Genomic DNA, 23,803 nt, shown 5'->3' on the forward strand with positions numbered 1-23,803 from the left:
CAAATAGGCCGTGACTATCACGCCCCGCGCCCTAATCAACCCGAGCCCCGAGCGTGCGACAACCGTGAGGTCATTTAATTGCGACGTTCCAGGAGGCGTCGTCGACCCATCCTATTATCTAACAAGTAAGCACATGCGGAAGCGAAATCCAAATCACCCAACCAACAACACAGAAGGGATAGCATAGGAAACACATTCACAAAAGCATGCTTCATATTATATGCATTATCGACCCACATCAGAAGTAAGGATAATTACACGCCCACCACACGTGCCCTTTTTTCGATCACAACACAAAAAGGCAAGGGTGTCGGGGTCTACTTAGCTCCTCTATCTACGAGGGCCTCCTCAAAAAGAACATGGCTCTCTCATGCTCGGGTATGCTATGGCTCGGGATAGGGGCCAGAGTTCGAGTTCGACTCTGGATCACTGACGAGACCGTCGGGGACATTTGACATGATGGGGTCCCACGGAATTGCATCCGGTGCACTCGGCGGTCCGTCAAAGCCTTGGAGAGGTCCCCAAAACTCCCCCCTGAACTAGACATACCACGCCTTAAAGCGATGAGGAATCAAGTTCGGAAGTCCCTCGTCGACCCAAATGGTCGTTGTGTACTCCTCATACAACATATCCGTCCCCGGTGCCATATACTCTACGATCTCTACGTCTTGGTCAATTAGAATCCCAAAACGTATAATCCGAGTATCCATACTAAGGGCTTGAAAAGAGTTAAGCAACAACACATAAGTAAAACTCTATAAGTAGAACCTCTAAACGTAGAGTAGGATGAAACCTTGCCTCGGAATTTTGAATGGTAACCTCATACTCACATCATGCCAAATACACAATCGAATAATCACACGTGAATACTTACCTCCCGTTGGCACATACAATTCACACGAATAATCACACACGAAGCCTCACTCCAATTGGCATGCGACAATTGTACACAGTAATCAAGAACACTTCATAACGTATAATCATGCGTGCAACCACATGTGTTCCGATTATTACAACCACTCAGAGCCACGACCAACACTCGCGTTGGTGGTCATCTAGCGTAACCGGGCATCATCTCGCCCCATCGGACACGGCAACGTCTCGACCTCACTCGAAAACGGCATTCAATTAAGAGTATCGTTCCGACCTTTATCGCGAACGGCAACCGAAATCCATCGGGCATCATCCCCCACAATCATACGGGTACGGAACCATTTATGTGATCACGCAAGCATATTAATCACTCAAGTCAATTATTATCTTTCACTTAGGCCAATGCAAGAATGTTTCATGCTCGCGCACTTAGAACATCTAAATTCCGCACACATAAAAATGTACTAAAATAATCACACGTGAATAACTATAACTCCTCTTCATGCGAAATTGCACACACTTCACTTACAACCTTACCTTATAGTGATGGACACACGCAAGATGTCATATGACGTTGTTTTTTTATAGACTCCTAACAATGTGCCAATATGTGACTTCTAATAAAACAAGCAATCACATGAACGCATACCCTCCATTCGATCTCACAACATAGACATGCATCAAAGAACCATATAAGTTCACCCGGCAAGCAAAAAGGATAGGAATAACATAAGCATTTCATGAACAAATCTTACAAAATTGTTAAACGGCTTCATCTTCCTAGAATGAGCAAAACAAAGCAAGACCACCATTAGCATCACCCAACGCCAGTTCCCACTAACCTTCCATTCCAACATATTCCATCCATAACAATCCCTAGCCAAAGATCGTCATACCCATAATAGAACAAGCTCAAACAAGGCTAACCTAAGTCCAACATGCGTAGAATAGCGCCTTAGCCAAGGTATAGAGGAACCACTTACGAAGCCGTTAGAACTACAGGCGAAGACGGACAAATGGCGACGACGAACGAGCGGCGACACGGCACGGACGGTGGCGGTGAGCGGTTCGGTCGGCGGCACGGATGGCGTGGCGCGGACGGTGAGCGACTCACGGCAGCAAGGTGGTGGTTGGCGCGGCGTGGACAATGAGCAGCTCGGTGACAAGGCGGCACAGTGGCGACGGTGAGGACGGTGGCACGGCTTGGCGGTGTACGGTAGCTCGGCGGTGAGTGGCGAGCGACGGCGGCGGCGGTCAGCAGTGATGGTGGCGTGAGAGGGAGAGAAAGAGAGAAATGAGAGAAAATGAGAAGGTTATCCCCTTAAGTGGTCTTGCAAGAAGACTCCAAAAATGCAAGTGCATTAATGGCTTAACCATCAAGCCTAGCCTAATCTCCTTAATTTGGTCCCAACCAAGCAAACTTATGGATAAGCAACTATCTAGAAATATCTCCATCAAGTCTCTCCTTTAAGGTAATCATGTGTGATATCCCAAAAATTTCGTCCTTTAGTTTAACGAGCGTACGTGACGGAACGTTACGTGAGAAATTGAAAAATTGTCGGCGAGCTACGGAAGAGTCAATTTCGGAAGACGTGGACGCTATTACGATACCGCCATACCATTGTCATGACAATCACCGCAAGACCATCCTATAATTACCCATCTTTCCGTTCGTGAACTAACCGTTCCAACCGAATTCACGCACTATAATTCCGTTCGCGGAATTCATGTTATAAACTTATTCTTCCCATTTTCCATATCATCATTTCCTTCCGCCAATAACACACCACCATCACCCCACGGGATTCCCTAATCTAAGTCACCCTTCAAAATTTTCCACGCCTCCACTTCACTACCACCAGCACATCACCTACATGCATTCAGTCAACACTACCAGAGCATGTTGACTCAACCCTTGCCACGCCTAGCCTTGCTGCATGGCTCGCCTACATCACACCACCCTCATGCATGTATGCGGTCGGCCATCAAGCCATGTTGACTCACCCTCAGCCGCTTCTTTCTTTTCTTCTCTTGCCACATTAACTCCCTTGCTAATCGTCCAACTCTCACGCCCACACCACAACACACTCAGTCGCTAATACATGCAGAGAAAGGGGGGGGTGGGGTGTGGTGTGGGTGTGGGCGGGAAGATCACTTGATCTCTCCTTCTCATTTCACCTTTCACAGCCGAATTACCTCCTCCATTTCTTATCTTCTGCTCGGCCTTTCTTTTCCTCGACGAACCAGCCGCGATTCGCCGTTCCGCATGAGCAAGCCGCCACGGGACAAACCAAAAAGTCCCTCGCGCTGACGAGTCCTCCAAGCCGTGAGCCAAAAACCACGATCAGAGGACCAGAAAGCTCGGCGACATCCCCATCTACCTCGACAACCTTTCTCGTGAGCCGACGTTAAGGCAAGTGAATTCTGCCTCCCTATATTAGATTGGAATGGGTTGCATGTTCAATTGGTCGTAGGTGTAGGATATTGATGGAAATGGATGGTGATGAGAAAAAATTAGCTTCTGGTTATGGGTGTTTTTGAACACCAAAGTCATGGGGATCAAGTATTGAGTTGTTCTTGAACTTGAGTTGTGAATTCCAGACTCGGTTTTGCTGGACCTTTACTACTTCCCAATTTTGTAAAGAATTCTGTGGTCCGAATATTGCAAAACTTCTTTCATGAAAGTTGTTCAAAAAATCTGAGAGTATAACATATTTTAATTTCATAATTTTTGAAGTTTTTTGGGGTAGCAGGAAGGCCTAATCTCCAACCCGTACTAGACTACTCGGGTGCTCTGTTTTGGTGACCTTTTCATGTTCTTGGATTTTTATAAAATTTTCTAGAAGGATTCCGAACAAACTTCCTTCACAAAATTACTCGGGGACTTCTTCCTCTACAACATATTTAAATTTGAGATTTTTTTGGGAGAATTTGGGTACTGAACTGAGCTCATATTTAGAGGCATGGATTCTGTTCAAATAAACAGTTTTTCGTCCGACTTTAATGTTCCCGAATGAGGTATTTATAGCAAGAATTAGACTTTGAGTTCTCATGAAAGTTGTTTATCAAAGTGTCCTCTGTGACATATTTAAAATTTAGAATTTTTGGAGTTCAATCACTAATTATTTTAAGCTAATTTTAAAAACGGCGCGAAGCTGCCAATTTTACTTTCTTTTCAAAGATTCACTATTTTCTAGGTGAAAACGTGGGAGAATCTCGATTGGATATCTCCTGGAGATGGAGTTTAAATATTCTGAGCTTTCAAATAAGATATGATAGACCTTAATTGGATGTCAAATGATGGGGCAAGTGAGGCCAAGTTCATAAACAAGCTTGGAACTGGCAAACGATGTTAGAAAGGATTGACTGTTGTGTTGTTGTCTGCGTGACATTGAAAGATAGATTGTTGTTGGTAATCTGTGCACTATATGAGTTGATTATGCGTGTGGGCTTGCTGGGTTATTGAATGCCGTCGGTCAGTGAACTGACAATGCCCCGAGGAGTCGAAGGGAAAGCGGGATGCCCGGTTACGGGAACCGGTTGCCTAGGAGGGTTTTTCCCTAGATGCCCTCGGAGTTTGATCGGGATGCCGTGGTCAGTGGATCACGAAGTTTGCGTGGGCTGTTGAGAATTCCGGCGTGCACCATAGCGGATCGGAGTGCACACCGAATCCTACCAGACGGGAGTTTTCCTCTTTGCGTGACTGGTGAGCACACCGGGCTTGTGATTTGGAGTGAGATAATGATACCCATGTAAGCGTGAAATTATGTGTGTATGTTTGAATCGTTCTGTTGATTGTGATTGCTGAGTTAAAATATCACATTTGAGTTAGTTCCTAATATGGAACATTGATGTGCTCTTTGTTTGATTAGTAAATCCAGATAGAAAACTATCATACCTATGCCTATTGATATGCATGTTATTTTTGTTTGGTATAGGTTAATAGACATTTCACTGCTGAGCTATTGCTCATTCTTGTAGTGGTTAAACTTTTTCAAATTAGTTGAGATACCGATCATCCCTGCCTCATCCTCTATTAGCTATTGTGTCCCTATAGATTTCTCAGCCTATTTGACGAAGTTCCAGGACTCGGATTTTCCACATGTGGTGTTCGTGAGATGGATCTCGATTTTGACTATCGACATTGGGTCCTCAGTAGACTCTATTCTCATGGGGTTTGTAGCAGTTTTTGCCCGAGTGGGCGGACGATTGATAGGACCATTACCCTACTTCGACGGGGATGGAGATGAACACGGGGATGGAGCTGACGACGGGGACAGCGAAGTGGAGTGACTTAGAGAGGGAGGAGCAGGAAAGTACCATTTTTTTAGCACGACTAATGTTTTGGATAGAGTTGTGTGGAGGGTGATCCATTTTGACTGACGTAAGTGGTGGGTACTTGTAGATAAACCGGGTGGGGAGTAGTCCTACAGTTAACCCTCACAATGTAAACTCACCGTTGTATCACCCTGTGTTTATAAATAATAAGAAGCTTGAAGTTTAGTTTCTGTGCTCTAATTATAGTAGTAGACTTTCTTTATTTATAATTCATGTTATAAATGTTGTTCTTAAGGAGAAGCGTCTTCCACATGCGAATTTTTATATACTCGTAAGGTTAGAGTGACTCTTAGGAAGGGGCGTGTTGAGGACGCCACATCATGGCTACTCGAGATAGGCACATATAATTAGTTAGGGATTAACCAAGGTAACCAAACTAGAAACGGACCAAGTTGGTCTCTCCCCCCTTCCATTCCCCAAAGTGGCGCCAACCCTAGGGAAGTAAGACCAAATTTTGGTCTTTTCCCAAACTAAGCTTCTAGAAGTTGCATTTAAAAGAAAACTATAGGTTAATCAATCATAGGACACCAATCATGCACATGGCACCATAATGTGCAATCTTCCAAAAATCAACCAAGGTCAAATGTGCCATAATGTGCAATCTTCCAAAAATCAACCAAGGTCAAATGTGGTAAGACGGGCTTTGTCCTCTTGATCGGTGCCTAATCGAGACCGAATAAGTCCAATGATATGTAATTAAGCGGCATCGGATTGAGAATGTCACATGTACAGAGGTCTTCATCACATGGCATCATTGGCAAGCAAATAGTTAATCTATAACATCGTCAAGTGTAATTATCTCACAATAGTTGCCATGTAAATCATCATTTGGTACATAGCATCATCAAGGCTATTCAAAGTCCTCTTGAAATCACTCGATCATGTTTTTATTTATGAAATATAGTCACAACCCATAGAATGACTTATAACATCTTTTAATGGCTTGTGAATATAATGGATTTTTCACATAATATCAATAACAATATCATGATAAAAGCACAAGCATGCATCAATAAGCATCATTCGCATCTTAAATCATAACATCACCCATGATACAATATTAGATAAATTCACCCATACATAGTCTTGTTGGGATAATTACAAAAAAAGTCATAAACTTATTGTATGGATGTCAATTCAATCCTAAATATTTCAATTTGATCAATTTAGTCCTAAATCTTTGGATGATTTGTCAATGTAGCCATTTCGGCTAATTTTGGCCAGAAATCGATAATATGGATGATGGATGTCTTACGAGACACAGTCGGCACTGACGTTGACAATTTTTTTGCAATTTTTTTTTAAAAATTCTGATTTTTTTGTTTTGTTTTTTCTTTTTCAATTTTGCCAATTTAATCCAAAACCTTTTCGCAAAATTCTAATGTAATCATTCCGGCCAATTTTTACTGACGGCAATGATGACTAGACCGTCATATTAGCGATTTCCGGTTAAACATTGACCAGAAGGACCGAATTAAAATTTTGGGGAAAATTTTATGACTAAATTGGTAAAATTGAAAAGTTTGGGATTGAATTGGTATTCGTACAATATGTTTAGAACTGATTGAGTAATTTTTCCTTACACTTTTTTATTGGCCATCTCGAGTAGTAACAAATGAAAAAATATTTGCATAAATAATTAGAATAAATTAAAATTACCCATTGTTGCTTCGCCCTTAAAATCCAGTCTCTTCGATTTTTAGGGTTTAGGGGTTTTTGGAGCAACCATTCGTTGTTTTATACGCCTTACAACCTTTTTAACGTTGTCTCATGTCGAGTTCACCCCACACTAATATCAAAGATCAATATCATTGTTCATAATGGAGAGATCCAATGGGGAGCCCATAACTTGAGCCCATTGATAATTTAGTTGGACTCACCTTAAATCAAATGCTTAAATAATTCAGTTATGCACCAATTAGGTATTATTTGTTACTTCTTTTAACTCTAGACGTTCTATGTAAGCCTGATTTCTTTCACATTATGCACATGTGCACTGAACATTCTCCCCTCACAAGTGTGTCTTTAGGATATCGGGCCGCCACCCCCTCAATCCAAGCCCGGTATTCTTCCACACAAACAAATCTCAACCCAAATCCCCAATCAGCACCAACCGTGCAAACACGCCTTTTACTCACGCTCTTCTCTTGGAATGAACTGTGATGGCAAACTGCATTTAGTAATCGTGACTATTCATAGATTCCTTTTAAGTTTGGGATGCTGATACTTATTAGGAGCCTACCAATCAAGCACCGGCTCTAATAACACTATTTGGGAAGGGCTGCAGAAGTTTAATACCTTCATAAAGAGGAGATCTAAGAGGGAGCCCATAACTTGAGCTCATTGACAACCTAGTTGGACTATAGTCACTCAAAAATTCAAGCAATTGAAATATGGGCAAACTAAGTATTATCAAATGCTTCTTTTAGCTCCTGACATCTAAAGCGAGATTTATTTCTTTCACTTCGCTCACATGTGCACTCAACACCCCTAGACAAGCGATAGGATATTTTAACAAAAGTATCGCCAAACAAAATCGAAGAGAATTGCATTTATAGGAATAGGTGATCTACCCAAAAGTGATACCTTGAACTAGGCGTCGACTGTTCAATGAGAAGTTAACTTCCAATGGGATATTCAGATCTTCCTCCGAAATTCAAATTGGGTAATGTATCCTCCGGTGTCTACTACTTTATCTTGAGAGGGGAAAAGATCAAGAGAGGAAGAAAATATTAATTTTCCCCTCTCTTTTCTTCTCACAATAATTATAACCACCTCCATTTTCCTCATCTCCCTTTTTCCCCAAACAAAGCCACCGATTTGCAAATGCAACTATCCCACTGTTCATGCATACTACTAGCTCCATGGATTTAGGACAAGGACGGGTGATCAAACATCGAAAGGAGGAGGAAGTAGAGGACGTCGAAAAGAGAGAGGATGAGTATATTACTGTGGGAATGAAATTTACCTCATCTCTGTTTCCCAAAGAGTTGCTCTATTTGAGTAAAGAATAAGTGTATGGAAGTCTTAAAACTTATCACGAAAGTGTAATTGAGTGTTAAAACTCCATTGTTTTGGTTCAAATATGATTTTTAGTACAAATTTTATTTAAATTCAAAAAACAAGTTAATTTCAAAAATTAAAATTCAAAAAAAAGGTTGAGAAACAGGCGGCTGAGGGCTGCAAGCCTTAGTTGCTGCCAGCCCATCCGTCCCACCATCGCTAGGAAGGGCCGGCTCCCGGTAAGGTGGGGGATGGTCAGCGACCTCGCTGACCACAAGGGAGGGTCATGGTCCTCCCATAGATAGGGCAAGGGTCACCAGGCCTTGCCTAGACTTGGCCGAGGGCCACCACTAGCTGGGGCTTGGCAACCCCCGCAGGCCATTCCCTACCCTCGTTGGCCCTTCCCGACGATGGTCGAGCAGTGATGGCGAGAGCTTGCAGCCCTTAGCCGCTTGTTTCTCAACCCCTCTTTTTTTTTAATTTTAATTTAGCTTTTTTAAAAATTTAATAGAAGTGAAATTTGTATTAGGAATCATAATTAGACCAAAACAACATCGTTTTAGCCTTGCATTTCATGTTTTAGCCATGTCATCGCCACGTGGGAGTAAGAAAAAATTAAAGAAAGACACGTTGGCATTTTCCGTTGGCCAAGTTGGTCGGAGTAAACGGAATAACTCGATTGAACCAACTCGACAAGTTTTACAACTTGATTTCACTTTTTACCAGTTTTATAACTCAATTGCACTTTTGTGACAAATTTTTGGACTTTCAGTGCACTTATCCCTTTGAATAAAGAGGAAGTAAGATACCACGGATCACATAAGGTTCATGAAAAGTTGTCTTAAAAAGGAGAGAAACATTAATCTTGCATGGTTCTCCCATCGTTGGTAGGCTATCATTGCAATTACCAAATTGAGATGTTCTCATTTTAGAATGGCGATTGACATCCTCAGTTTATTAATTCAGATACATGTGAATTGTATTAGAGACTATCCCATATAAGAAATTTGATGGGGTGTGAAGCAATTAAAGTATCGTAGTTGTCTATAGGTACTGGCTCTAAGTGTTTGAGTAAATGTGGCTCCATATGGATATGTTGGTAGGCTTGGGCTTAGACTCTCTTAATAATCTCCCCAAATGAAGATACCAAGATTCTGTCAAGTGACCCAACAAGTGATATCGAAGCAAGTGGGTCTCAAATAGAGATCTGTATTTTAATGAAATATCTCACGGTTAGTGCAACTATTGGGTACAATGCCTCTATGGTTGGTCTCTTGAAAAAAGAATATGGGCGCAGGCAGAAGTTACGGTGTACCAATGGGTCGTGATATAGTGATGTAGAAGGATACTTGATTTAAGGGAGCATGCCTAGCACTAAAGTTCACATATGATGGGGCTATTATTGAGGTACACGTGTATAAATTGCATTAAAGAAATCTCACGTTCAAAGATTTGTTAACTGACATATAACTTATCAGCTTAAATTTTGAAGCAAAGATGGATCTAACTGAATATGTTTATAGACTCGAATTTGAATAATCTCTTGGTAATCTTTACAAATGAAGGTGGTCCGATCTCCGACCACTCGATAGGAATATCGGGTTTGGCCCAACCCTCTCATGTGACACAACAATCTAATTACCCACTTTTACCACTTGTACCTAAATATCCTTGGGGAAAGTTAGAACTCCCATAGACAAACCCGGTCACATGATCAGAGTGATCGCATGATCCAAGAAACGCGCTCGCCTTCTCCTCTACCATGTGCATTTACGTAATGGTTTTCTTTGTGCCTTGAAAGGTCAAACCCTAGCCCGTTCTCCACCACACGGCATGCATTTGTCGTCTTGCAGAGTTGCACGTTGTTAAAAGCTCTATATAGGTTGTTTTCAAGTCCATGTCATGTTGATTTGTATATTGCAAATTGTTCTCGTCGGCGAATAATTATAAAGGCAGCACTTAACTCGTTCTTATTTTTGGAGTTTTATATGGAGGATGCTTCCGAATCACGTTGATTTTCTCCTCACTTCCCCTCTCTCGTTATTACATCCTTTCACCTCCAATGACCATACCTCATTTCTCAGCTTCTCTAGTGTAATTCAATCAATTTTATGCGATAGCTTCTCAAAGTCTAAATTTCTAGTCTGTTTCAGTACTAAGTTTTAATCTAGCCTTTAAGTTCATATCCTTGTCTTTAGGGTTTTAATCCCATCTTTAAGGTCAGATCCCTGTCTTTAGGTTTTTAATCTTGACTTTAGGGTCAGTTCCCTGTCTATAGAGTATTAATCCCGCCTTTAGGGTCAGTTTCATTTCTTTAGGATGTAAGTCCTGCCTTTCGAATCAGCTCCTTGTCTTTAGGGTTTTAACACCGCCTTTAGGTTCAGATCCCTGTCTTTGGGGTGTTAATCTCGCCTAAATCATTTAGCTAGAGAGGAAGTTTTACGTAATGATTATATCTTGCAATATACTAATATAAGATTTTGATTAGAATGGGTAATCTTTAAACCGGTTCGTCAAAGAGACTGTACAGTAACGTGCGGCTTAATAATTTTGGAATCTAAGCAAACTGGCAAATTATACTTGATATATGAATTCAACAAATATAAAGATTGGAATGCTTTCCATGCTTTCTCATAACTCATCACAATTTATTTTTGTCCCGTCCACCTTTGACTGCTTCGCATGTCCTAATTCGTCCAAGCTTCCCCTATTAATTAAAATGAAGACAGCGTTTAACCCTATAAAAAAGTGCTCGATCGAAACTGGAACAGATCTAAACAAGACAATCACACCCAAAACATGGACACCGAGCTCCATAACTTCATCTTCGTCTGGATATCCGTCGTCACAGCCCTAATCTACTGTCGCTACATCTCCAAGCTCATCCCCAACGGACCCAAGAGGCTCTTCTTCTTCCTCCCGGTGATCCTCCTCTTCCTCCTCCTCCCTCTCCGTCTCACCACCATCACCCTCAGCGGTCTCACCGCCTTCTTCGTCACCTGGCTCTGCAACTTAAAGCTCCTCCTCCTCGCTCGTGGCAAGGGCCCTTTAGCGCCGTCGCCGCCTCTCTCTCTTCCGCTTTTCGTCGCCATCGCGTCACTTCCGATCAAGATCAGCCCTTCCCTGGGGAGCGTGGCTTCCAAGAATGGCGGTGGCAATGGCCTCAAGTCGCCGGCGAATTACATCACCAAATGTCTATTGGTGGTTTCACTCTTCCCTCTCCTCCAGTGGAGTGACTACGTGCACGAGAAGGTCATGATGACTGCGTACTCCATCCACATGTATATCACGCTCGAGGTGGCTCTGGTGGTGGTCGGTGCAGCGGCTGGCAGGCTCATCGGCGTGACGGTGGAGCCGCAGTTCAACGAGCCGTACCTTGCCACATCGCTGCAGGACTACTGGGGTCGGCGCTGGAACCTCATGGTGACGAGCATCCTGCGGCCGAGCGTGTACGAACCCATCCGGTCGGCCTCGGGCCACATCATGGGAAGGCAGTGGGCTCATCTTCCCGCCGTGCTCGCCGCGTTTGCAGTGTCCGCCCTCATGCATGAGCTGATCTTCTACTATATCGGGAGGAAGGAGCCTACATGGGTGGTCACGCGCTTCTTCCTCCTCCACGGGGTCGCTGTGGCAGCAGAGGTCGCAGCGAAGAAGGCGCTGCACGGCACGAGGTGGCGGCTGCCAGCAGACGTGTCGAGGCTGTTGACGGTGGGGTTCGTGGTGGTGACAGGCTTCTGGCTGTTTCTGCCACCCCTACTGCGGTGCGACGCGATGGCGAAGACAAGGAGGGAGACCATTGCTATTATTGAGTTTGTAAAGGGTTTTGTCTTCGTGCCACTGTGAGAGTAACGATTCAGAACAAGCTGTAATCATCACAGCGTATCAATGACAGTCACAGAAGCATTTCTCTTTGTTTGTGAAAAGGCTTTGGAGCATTTTGAGATTTATCTAATTTACCCTAGTGAGTGGTCCTTGAATTGCTCCTCGTTTTGCACAGACTAGTCGTCCTTGGGTTAGTAAGGGCGGACTTTGTAAATATTCCCTCTTTTTGGATAATGCAAAAAATAGTTAAGTGGGGGTATAACACTGATTTTAGAAAATCCAACCATAAAATTAAAGTTGATAAGTGGAGGTATACCACATGAATATAAAGAGTATTTATGATTCATTGTTAAACGATGTGGGATAATACTTCAACATATTTGATATTCGATTTTGCTCATGAACTTTAGTTTTGTTCAATTTAGTCCTATTCTTGTGAAATCAAAAGTGTAGCTCTTTCCAATTGACTTACTAATAGAATCCACATCTAGGCACGAGGTCATTGGAATATGCCACTGTACCAAAATATTGGTCTTCACTAGTGGCAAGGGATTTGGGGGAGTGGGGATGTGCGAGTGAGGGGGCAGGTGTTTGATCCTTGTAGAAGGCAAAAAGTAAGAGAGACTAGTGCAGACAACTAACAAGACCGAAAAGAAAATCTATAAGCACTTTCTTCCACACCCATTAAGAAAATATCAAATAATCCCCTTAAGTAGAATCGTTTTCTCAAAAGGGTCCCTACAATGAACATTGTCTCAAATAAGCTCATAATATGAGCAACATAGCCTCAAAAAGAGACGAGTATGGTCCTGGTGGGCAATTCCCACCTTGGAACCAGACTACTCATTTAGGAGGTCTGGTTCCCAAACGGGTCAATGGAACCAGTCCCACCAAGCTTCACATGATTAGTGGCTCGATTTTCAGTAAGTCAAAGTAAAGTAAAAAATTGTCAACCAATAAACTTAACACATAGTGAGGAAAGTCAATTACCATTTGTAACTGTCCACAACAAAAACCTCATAATAATGTTTCCTCGTATTCAACCTAGCGAAATTTTCGATTCTCTTTGTGAATTTCATTGAAGGAAGATCCTCTGGTTGCTTACTCTTGACCTTGCCAGTAGGACCCACCATTACTTAACTAGAATAGCAGCATCACACGTGAATTCCCTCTCTACTCCCAACCTTGCAATCTAAAATAAAAAAACCACAAAAATGCAAATGGATTCAAGAGAGCTAAGAGAAGTGAAGCAGCAAGATGCTACCTTCCATGGGCTGAGGGCCCTCGATGACCAAATCGGAATGCGGGACCAGCATTTCTTCGTCCTCTTGCTGCAATAACACAGAGTAGTCAGTGTCCAAAGCAACCAGCATTTTTTCTTAAAAATTCAATATAATATATATTACCATTCTGGTTCGGATGGGCAGGTAGGTGGTTCCATACCTGGAACCGAGAACCGGACCGGTACCCACCGGTTCCACTAAATTGGAATCGGGAACTCTTTAGAACCACTAATTCTGGGCCGGTCTGGTCCAGTTCCGAGCAGTTCGAGCAGTCCCTAATTCCTTTGCACACCCCTAATCTCAAATCACCCCTAAACTCGCCATCTGGCTCAAATATATTGAAGGTCTCAAACTTGGGTTATCTGTTGGTAATCTCCCCAAGAAGGTTCTGTATCGCGTCCCAACACTAGACTGATCTAGATTTGATTGAACACTGCAAAAATTTGACTTTCTACTCTCCCTCTTTCTCTCTCTCAACGTTTTTCTCTAAATTGAATGTTGTCAGAAGCCTTTTTTTCCGGCTAGGCAAGTAACACTTTTTGAAATTAAACATAGCCCGGTAGCTATACATAATCTCTCAAACCACAAACAGTCAGCACAAGCAGCCAAGCAGGCTTTTGCAAGGGAGCATCACAGGCTGATAAAGAAAACCAGCAAACTTTCGATGAATATTCTTCCCACCAAGCTCGTGGGAAACTTGATTCACAGCTTAGGCAGATCAAGAAACTACAATGATCTCATTTTGGGCTTCGTATCCCCGCGCACACGCGCACCGTCTGAAGCAACTTGAAGGTGGTCCGATCTCCAACCATCCTATAGGAACATTCGATTTGGCCCAACCCTCTTACGTAACACGACAATCTAAGTTCCCACTTTCACCACTTGCACCTGAGTATCCCTGGGGAAAGTTAGAACTCCCTTAAACACACCTGGTCACATGATCAGAGTGATCCCATCATCAAAGATACGTGCTCGCCTTCTCCTCTACCGTGTGCATTTGCGTAATGGTTCTCTTTGTGCCTTGAAAGGTCAAACCCGAGCTCGTTCCTCACCACACGGCATGCATCTGTGGTCTTGCTGAGTTGCACGTTGTTAAAAACTCGATATAGGTTGTTTTCAAGTCTATGTCATGTTGATTTGTATATCGCAAATGGTTCTCGTCGGCGAATAATTATAAAGGCAGCACTTTAACTCCTGATTTTTTTGGGTTTTATGTGGAGGATGCTTCCGAATCACGATGATTTTCTCCTCACTTCCCCTCTCTCGTTATTACATCCTTTCACCTCCAATGACCATACCCCATTTCTCAGCTTCTCTAGTCTAATTCAATCAATTTTATGCGATGGCTTCTTAGAGTCTAAATTCTTGTCTTTGGGTGTTAATTTCTCCTAAATCCTTTAGCTAGAGACGAAGTTTGACATGATGCTTATATCTGGCAACATACTAATATAAGATTTTGATCAGAGGTGTGCACAATCTTGATTTTTTTTTTCTTTTTGGTTCAGTTTAGAATGGGTAATCTCTAAAACGGTTTGTCAAAGGAACTTGCACCGTATCGTGCGGCTTAAAATATTTGGAATCTAAGCAAACTGGCAGATCATACTTTATATATGAATGTAACGAATATAAAGAATGGAATGCTTTCCATGCTTTGTGCGAACTCATCTCATTTTATTTTTTGGCACATCCACCTTTGACTGCTTCACGCGTCCTAATTAGCCCAAACTTCCCCTATTAATTAAAAAGAGTTAGATCAAAACTAGAACAGATCTAAACAAGACAATCTCACCCAAAACATGGACACCGAGCTCCATAACTTCATCTTCGTCTGGATCTCCGTCGTCACAGCCCTCATCTACTGTCGCTACATCTCCAAGCTCGTCCCCGTCGGACCCAAGAGGCTCTTCTTCTTCCTCCCGGTGATCCTCCTCTTCCTCCTCCTCCCCCTCCGTCTCACCACCATCTCCCTCGGCGGTCTCACCGCCTTCTTCATCGCCTGGCTCTGCAACTTCAAGCTCCTCCTCCTTGCTTATGGCAAAGGCCCTTTAGTGCCGCCGCCGCCGTCGCCGCCTCTCTCTCTTCCGCTTTTCATTGCCATCGCGTCGCTTCCAATCAAGATCAGCCCTTCCACGGGGAGCGGCGCTTCCAAGAACAGCAGTGGTGACGGCCTTAAGTCGCCGGTGAATTACGTCGCGAAATGTCTATTGGTGGTTTCGTTCTTCCCGCTCTACCTGCGGAGTGACTACGTGCACGAGAAGGTCATGTTGATGGCGTACTCCATCCACATGTATATCGGGCTTGAGGTGTCTCTGGCAGCCATCGGCGCGGTGGCTGGCCGGCTCATCGGCGTGGCAGTTGAACCGCAGTTTGATGAGCCGTACCTTGCCACATCGCTGCAGGACTTTTGGGGGCGGCGGTGGAACCTCATGGTGACGAGCATCCTGCGACCAAGTGTGTACGACCCCGTCCGGTTGGCCTCGGGCCGCCTCGTCAAGAGGCGGTGGGCCTCACTACCCGCCGTGCTCGCCACATTCATGGTCTCCGCCCTCATGCACGAGCTGATCTTCTACTACATCGGGAGAAAGGAGCCCATGTGGGGGGTCACTGGGTTCTTCCTCCTCCACGGGATCGCCGTGGCGGCAGAGGTCGCGGCGAAGAAGGCGCTGCGTGGCACGAGGTGGCGGCTGCCGACAGAGGTGTCGAGGCTGTTGACGGTGGGGTTCGTGGTCGTGACGGGGTTCTGGCTGTTTCTGCCACCGCTCCTGCGGTGTGATGCGGTGGCAAAGGCGCGGAGGGAGACCATTGCGATCATTGAGTTTGTGAAAGGGCTTTGGAGCATCTTGAGATTTATCTCATTTAACGTAGTAAGTGGTCATTGATTGCTCCATATATTTTAAAGATTAGTCTTCCTTGGGCTACAAACATAGTTAAGGGGCGGATTTTATTCGATCTTCAATTTCGCTCAATCAGAGACTTGCTCATACAAAAAAATATTACTTTGTGAGATTTGCATCTTTATCTTGAAGTTATGGGAGACAAAATAGCTGTCACGATCTGAATTTTTCATACAATTTAAACATCTTTATCTTCGTATGTTGTAAGCAAGTATCGTAACATAGATTCACAAACATGTCAAGGTATCATATATTCCACCAACATTTTCATAAAAGTCATTACAAGCACTTTCCAACCATGTCAAATTTTCCCAACGGCTGCCCACGACAGTAATAAGGAGATCAACCTACCCTACATAATGAATATTCACTTACACTTTCAAAACATACTATTTAAATTCCTTAAAGATGTAAAACGTGTGTTATAAATGACTATAATCATGTGTACAATGAATAAATTAGATGTTATGAACTAATATTAAGTCCAATACTCGTATGCACATCGATGAATGTATAAATCTCATGATGCATAAATATCACATAGTAGCTCACTGATATACGGAAGCAAGTATCTATTCCCTACTCGCTGGCCAAGACTCATCTCGAGAACGAGGCATCGTCACCACCAACCCATAATAAACGAAATCATAAACCCATATTTGTCATGCCACTCAGCCTATCCATCATGGGTGCCCTCTACACTAGCAATGATAAATACACTACTGTATTATTGAATGAAGATGGCTATTCCATAATATCATATCACAAGCCATACAAGCCATGTCATTACGTGTATGACACATAGGATTTCATATCCTATAAAACTTGTAGTGACTCGTTTTAGATAGTAGAACATCCGTCTTTTCCCAAAGTCTTATACACATACTTATACAAGGGAGTTCGCTTTCTGGCAAATAGGCCGTGGCAAAGGTTTTCATAACATTGAATCATTTACATGCAAATCGTCATAATGTACAATTATATCATAATAGTGGCCTTGTAAATCATCATTTGGTACATAGCATCATCAAGGTCATTCAAAATCCTCTTAAAATCACTCAATCATGTTTTTAATCATGAAATATAGTCATAATCCATAGAATGACTCATAACATCTTCTAATGGCATCATGAATATAAATTCACTCATCCATAGTCTTGCCGGGATAACTACGAAAAAAGTCATCAACCTATTATACGAATGCCAATTCAGTCATAATCATTCTAATTTAACTAATTTAGTCCTAAACCTTTTGATAATTTGCCAATGTAGTCCTTCCAGCCAATTTTGGCCCGAAATCACTGACTTGGACAACGATCGTCAAATAAACCCCTGAAGTGAGCAATTTAGTCTCAAACACCCCAAGCTCACCGGCCAACCAAATCTTTGCTAGTTGGGTTTGCCGGCCCACGAGCACTTGTGGCTTTCCAAGGCAATGGTAGGGGCATTTTTGTCTCAATTTTTTTTTTTATTGTAAACCACCTTTTTAATGGAGGCATTGGACCAATGGCGATGGAAGTCTAAAACTAAATTGTGAAAATGTATAATAAAATAGGCAAATATGAGCCTTGAAAGATTAGAATTTAGGACCTTTCAGTATGATATAATGTTAGTATGTCTAACCTAGAAGCTTCAATCATTAGGTTGAGGGAGAATATGTGAATATAAGGCCCATGCAAACCGTGTGTTAGGGAAGCTCCACAAAAATTCAATAACTTCATAATGGTGAGATCCAATAGAGAGCCCTTAACTTGAGCCCATTGACAATTTAGTTGGACTTATTTTTACTCAAAAATTTAAATCATTCAAAAAGGGGCCAATTAGGTATTATCCGTTGCTTCTTTCAACTCTAGACATTCTACGTTGGCCTTATTTCTTTCACATTACGCACATGTGCACTCAACATTTTCTCCTCACATGTGAACTTTAAGACATTAGGCCACCACCCTCTCAATCCAAGCCCGATATTATTCCACACAAACAAATCTCAACCCGAATCTCCAATTAGCATCAACCGTGCAAATACGCCTCTTACTCACGCTCTTCTCTTGGATTGAATCGTGATGGCAAACTTCACTCAGCAATTGTGAGTATTCATAAGATTTCATGTTGAGTTTAGAATATTGATACGTATTAGGAGCTCACCAATCAACTACCGTCTCTAATTACACTGTTGGGGAAGTTCTATGGAAGTTCAATACCTTCACGATGAGGAGATCAATGAGGGAACCCATAACTTGAGCCTATTGACAACCTAGTTGGATCTATAATCACTCAAAAGTTTAAGCCATTGAATTATGGGCAAACTAAGGATTATCGATTGTTTTTTTTAGCTCTTAACATTTAAAGTGAGATTTCTTCATTTCACTTCACTCACATGTGCACTCAACAGCCTATGAATAAGCGATGTATGATACTTTAACATAAGTATTACCAAACAAAATAAAGAGAATTGCACTTATAGGAACCCCGTGATCTACCCAAAAATGATGCATCAAACTAAGCATCGACTCTCTAATGAAAAGTTAACTTCCAACGAGATATCCAGAGTTGAAAATTGTGATGACAGAAAAATGTTATATTTTCTGTATTACCAAGTGAAGAGTATATGAGCCTATTTATAGGTTCTGTCAACTACCAGTTCTTCCTCCCGAACTACGTGATGACTATCTAAGGTAACAAAATATTTAGTACAATCAATCAGGACCAATAAAAAATATACACAGAATATCCTAGCGGAGCAACACACTTCAGGCGCATGTAGCGTCTGGCGGCGCATGGATCTTAGCTACAGTGGCACGTGTGGGCGCATTCGATGGAGTTTGGCTATGCGGTTTGCAGCATTGGACTTGTCGTAGAACAGAGCTAGATGATGGTGTTTATTCGTTGAAACAAGCCACGAATAGCGTCAATATAGCATTCAAAATCGTCAGCTCGCCGGAGACGCGTGACTCTTGCTTGCAATAGCACAGGGCAGCACGTGAGAGGGCGTGCAGAGGTGTATGGCAGCTAAATTTTGAGATATGGCTGTTCTGAGGTCGATGAGACCGGTGGTAGTGTTGTTTTGTAGAAACAAGCCGCGGAAAGAGTCAAAACAACATTCAAGATCCGTGGGTTCGGTGGAAAATATGGACACCAGCGCGACTGTCGTAACGTTGCTACAACCACCACCTTTTAAGGACTCAATAGCCGCTTCTCAAACAATAATGGCTCTGATACCAAGCTGATGATTGGATGATAGAAAAATGTTACATTCTACATATTACCAAGTGAGGAGTACATAAGCCCATTTATATGCTTTACACGACGACTGTATAAAGTAACAAAATATTCAGTATAATCAATCAAGACCAATCAAGAGAAATATACACATAATATCCTAAAAATATCTCTAATATTTAGATCTTCCTCTGAAACTCAAATCGGTAATCTATCCTCCAAATTTGAAGAACATATTAATTTTCCCCTCTCCTTTCTTCTCACAATAATTGTAAACTCTCCATGCCACCTCCCATTTGCCTCATCTCCCTTGCTTCCCAAACAAATCAACCAATTTGCAATTGCAACTATCCCACTATTCATGCATATTGCTAGCTCCATGGGTTTAGAACGAGGACAGGTGGTCAAACATCTGAAGGAGGAGGAAGTAGAGGAGGTTGAAAAGAGAGAGAGAGGACGAGTAGATGACTGTGGGAATGAAATTTACCGCCCCTCTATTTCCAAAGAGTTGATTTATTTGAATAAAGAGGAAGTGAGATACCACGAATCACATAAGGTTCATAAAAGTGGTCTTAAAGGAAAAAAAACATGAATCTTGCGCTATGATATGTTGGGAACGCTGAGTATTTGATATATATGTTAATTGACCAGTAATTCTTTAAGTTTTTAAGTGACAACTGAATATGTTGATGGATTTGAACTTACGCTATCTCTTGGTAATGTACCATAGTGAAGGTTTAGCACGTCCCAACATCATTCATAAAAAAATGGCACATTTGGAAGCAACGCACCTTATAAATGATCTAGATTTCCCACACAATTGATCATTGGAAAAATTTAACTTTCAACACATACGTGCACGCGAGTGTGCACTCTCTCTCTCTCAATGTTTTTCTCTAACTTGAATGCACAAGTAGTCGACCGAAAAAAAAAATGTTGTCACGAGTCTTCTTTTTTTGTTTGCTAGGCAAATAACACTTGTTGACATTGAACACATAGTCCACTAGTTATAAATGATTTCTCAACCACAAACAGTCAGCACAAGAAGATGAAGAAACTACAGTGATTTCATTTTGGCTTGGCATCCGCACATGCACATGCACGTGTACAAGCACATGGGCGCGCACTGTCTGAAGCAACTCGAAGGTGGCCCGATCTCCACTCGTCTCAATTAGCCCCAACCCTCTTATGTGACATGACAATCTAAGCACACAGTTTCACCACTCTTACCTAAACATCCTTAGGGGAAGTTAGATAATCGACTAATAAATATACTACCATCCGAAAGGTCAAACCCTAGCCCGTTCTACGCCACATGGTGTGCACTTGTCCTCCTGCAGAATTGCAAGTTGTTAAGAATTCTATATACTTCTTCAGGTCATGTCATGTTGATTTGTATATTGCAAATGGTTCTTGTCGGCGAATATTAAAAAGGCAGCACATAACTTGACTTCATTTTTATAATGTGTTTCCACACTTTGAGAATTCGAGGTTTGTGTCGTCACAACCCATTTCTGAAACTCGACAAACATCAAATCACATCGATTTGCTTCTCTCTGCCCCTGCTCGTTGTTACAGCCATTGATCCTTCCACCTATAATGACCATAATACCACAGTTTGCACGTCTCTAGTCCATGTCCAAGCAATTTTATGCGACAGCTTCTTAAAGTCTAAGTTTCATAGTCCAATTCAATACTAAGTTTTAATCCCGCCTTTAGGGTTGGATCCCCTATCTTTCGGGTTTTAATCTCGTATTTCCCTGTCTTAAGGATATTATTTCCACCTTTAGGGTCGGATCCTCTATCTTTATGGTTTTAATCCCGCCTTTAGAGTCAGATCTCTATCTTTACAGTGTTAATTCCGCCTAATTTCTTTGACTAGAGAGGAAGTGTTACATAACAATTATATCTTCCAACATACTAATATATGATGTTAATTAGAGGGTCAGCATAGTATAGTTTCTTTTTGGTTTAGTAGAGTTTAGAATGGGTAATTCTTATAACGGTTCGTGAAAGGGCCTCACCGTATTGTGCGGCTTGGTTTAAAATTATAATAATGGCCGAATCGTATATAAAAAGAAAAAACGCAAATGGCCATAATTTTATATAAAAAAAATTTCATCACTAATTTATATCAAAGATTGGGATGCAATTTCCGTTAGTTTTCGTTAAATTTTAGTCAAATTACTAAGTTTGATTAACTGTATTGACCTGTACCAATTTGGGTTTTCAGTTTACTAATTTTGATTTTTAATATTAATCCATTTTAACGTAGTTTATTTGTCCCTTCCACCTTTGACTGCTTCCACCTTTGACTGCTTCACAGAAGCTTGATCAACAGTAGAACAGTCCAAGACAGAACAATCTCACCGCAAAACATGGAGACCGAGCTCCATAACCTCGTCTTCATCTGGATCTCTGTCGTCACTGCCCTAACATACTGCCGCTACATCTCCAAGCTCATCAATGTCGGATCCAGGAGGCTCTTCTTCTTCCTCCCGGTGATCCTTCTCTTCCTCCTCCTCCCTCTCCGTCTCACCACCATCTCCCTCTGCAGTCTCGCCTCCATCTTCGTCGCCTGGCTCTGCAACTTCAAGCTCCTCCTCCTCACTCACGGCAAAGGCCCTTTAGCGCCACCGCCGCCTCTTTCTCTTCTGCTTTTCGTCGCCGTCGCAGTGCTTCCGATCAAGATCAGCCCTTCCACGGAGAGCGCGGCTTCCAAGAATGGCGGTGGCGGTGGCCTCAAGTCGCCCGCGAATTACGTCGCGAAATGTCTTTTGGTGGTTTCGTTGTTCCCGCTCTACCAGCGGAGAGACTACGTAGACGAAAAGGTCCTCATGTTGATGTACTCCGTCCACATGTATATCGGGCTCGACGTGGCTATGGCAGCGGTCAGTGCTGTAAATTAGCCGGCTCATCGGTGTGGCAGTCAAGCGACCGTTCAACGAGCCACACCTCGCAACGTCGCTGCAGGACTTCTGGGGACGGCGGTGGAACCTCATTGAGACGAGCATCCTGCGCCCGAGTGTGTACGACCCCGTCCGGTCAGCCTCGGTCAGCCTCTTGGGGGGGCGGTGGGCCGCACTGCCCGCAGTGCTCGCCACGTTCACGGTGTCCGCCCTCATGCACGGGCTGATGCCCTACCACATTGGGAGGAAGGAGCCCGATTGGGTGGTCACGCGGTTCTTCCTCCTCCACGGGGTCGCCATGGCTGCAGAGGTCGCGGCGAAGAAGGCGATGAGTGGCACGAGGTGGCAGCTGCCAGCAGAGGTGTCGAGGGTGTTGACGGCGGGGTTCGTGGTGGTGACAGGGTTCTGGCTCTTCCTGCCGCTGCTCCTGCGGTGCCACGCGGTGACGAAGGCGCGGAGGGAGACCATCGTGGCTTTTGAGTTTGTGAAAGGGCTCTGGAGCATCTCGAGATTTATCTCATATACCATAGCGAGTGGTCCTTGAATTTTTTGATAGATTAGTCGTCCACGGGTCAGTAACATAGTTTAAGGGCGGATCCTGTACGAATTTATTCTTTTTGAATAATGCAAAAAAAAAAAGTTCTTGCATCTTTTTTATCAATGTTCAATTCGGCTCATTAACTTTAGCTTTGTTCGATTCAATTTGGCCACAAATACAATCCTATAATTTGCTCATATGCATACGTGAAGCCCTTTGTTTCATGTGTAAATCCCACTTTCCAAAGATTGAACGGGAGATAAGAAGGCACTGTTTCTACATACTGCAAGTTCAACTAGTGTTTCGAACATTTATTTTGTGACATATCTTCTTAGTATCCATTACATGATGCAATTGATCAAAGGTTGTCGCCACGAAAGCTAGCCTTCGTTGTCGGCGCCGCTGACCATCTCTCCGACAGGACCGTCCGCCCAAGGATAGTCATTGGGGATCGCCCGTGACTCCAAGTTCCGTCCCCTGTTTTCTGCTGCGATTGAATTCGATTGAAAAACATTACGAGCTTTTCGTGTCTTAAAGCAGAATAGTTGCTCAAATCCCTCTATCTGTATGTTTAGTACAAAGAGACCCTAAAGTGATTATGATAGAGAGAGAACCTGTCTTAGGAGTTTGAGTGAGAACCCTCGTTGCTTCGCCGCCGAGCGTGGCGGCGGAAATAACCAGAACGAGCACGGCGGCCGCGAGAAGCGACCTGTTATAACCCATCTCTATGTACCTGCTTCTCTATTACAAGGGCTAAGAAGGGCGGAGTGGTATGCCTATTGAATGCATATACTTGATAGGTGTGTGTATATATATATGCGTGCACACGAGCATGTATTCACACTCAATGCTTTGACAATGCAAAGGTCTGGTATAGCTAGATCGAGAAGCGCTTGCCGTGTAGAATAAGACTTGGCTCCGTGT

The 23,803-nt window shown here is 42.9% G+C and overlaps 2 protein-coding genes, 1 long non-coding RNA gene and 1 pseudogene across 3 annotated transcripts; 3 read left to right on the forward strand and 1 right to left on the reverse strand.

Annotated features, from left to right (window-relative positions):
• The first annotated feature begins 11,013 nt into the window (after positions 1-11,013).
• LOC115689327 (acyl-CoA--sterol O-acyltransferase 1-like) lies at positions 11,014-12,057 on the forward strand. Its single transcript, XM_056316143.1, has one exon. It carries the CDS (start codon positions 11,014-11,016, stop codon positions 12,055-12,057), a length of 1,044 nt encoding a protein of 347 aa, XP_056172118.1.
• A 2,811-nt stretch (positions 12,058-14,868) lies between these two features.
• On the forward strand, positions 14,869-16,198 carry LOC115689293 (acyl-CoA--sterol O-acyltransferase 1-like). Its single transcript, XM_030615295.2, has one exon. The coding sequence runs from the start codon at positions 15,116-15,118 to the stop codon at positions 16,196-16,198; it is 1,083 nt and encodes a 360-aa protein (XP_030471155.2). The 5' UTR covers positions 14,869-15,115.
• Positions 16,199-21,799: 5,601 nt separating this feature from the next.
• Positions 21,800-22,885, forward strand: LOC115689294 (acyl-CoA--sterol O-acyltransferase 1-like; annotated as a pseudogene).
• Positions 22,886-23,013: 128 nt separating this feature from the next.
• On the reverse strand, positions 23,014-23,648 carry LOC130139391 (uncharacterized). Its single transcript, XR_008817605.1, has 2 exons — positions 23,494-23,648; positions 23,014-23,366 (listed from the first exon to the last, which is right to left on the reverse strand). It is a non-coding gene; the product is annotated as an uncharacterized LOC130139391 (long non-coding RNA).
• Between the last annotated feature and the right edge of the window lie 155 nt (positions 23,649-23,803).

Source organism: Syzygium oleosum, unplaced genomic scaffold (genome assembly GCF_021117445.2).
Source record: "Syzygium oleosum isolate NSW1041296 unplaced genomic scaffold, Sole_v2.1 Sole_v2.11, whole genome shotgun sequence".
NCBI classification, from domain to species: domain Eukaryota; kingdom Viridiplantae; phylum Streptophyta; class Magnoliopsida; order Myrtales; family Myrtaceae; genus Syzygium; species Syzygium oleosum.

Excerpts from the sequence above, each read along its gene's own strand:
- LOC115689327 (XM_056316143.1), top strand. The coding sequence starts at position 11,014 with ATGGACACCGAGCTCCATAACTTCATCTTCGTCTGGATATCCGTCGTC.
- LOC115689293 (XM_030615295.2), top strand. The coding sequence starts at position 15,116 with ATGGACACCGAGCTCCATAACTTCATCTTCGTCTGGATCTCCGTCGTC.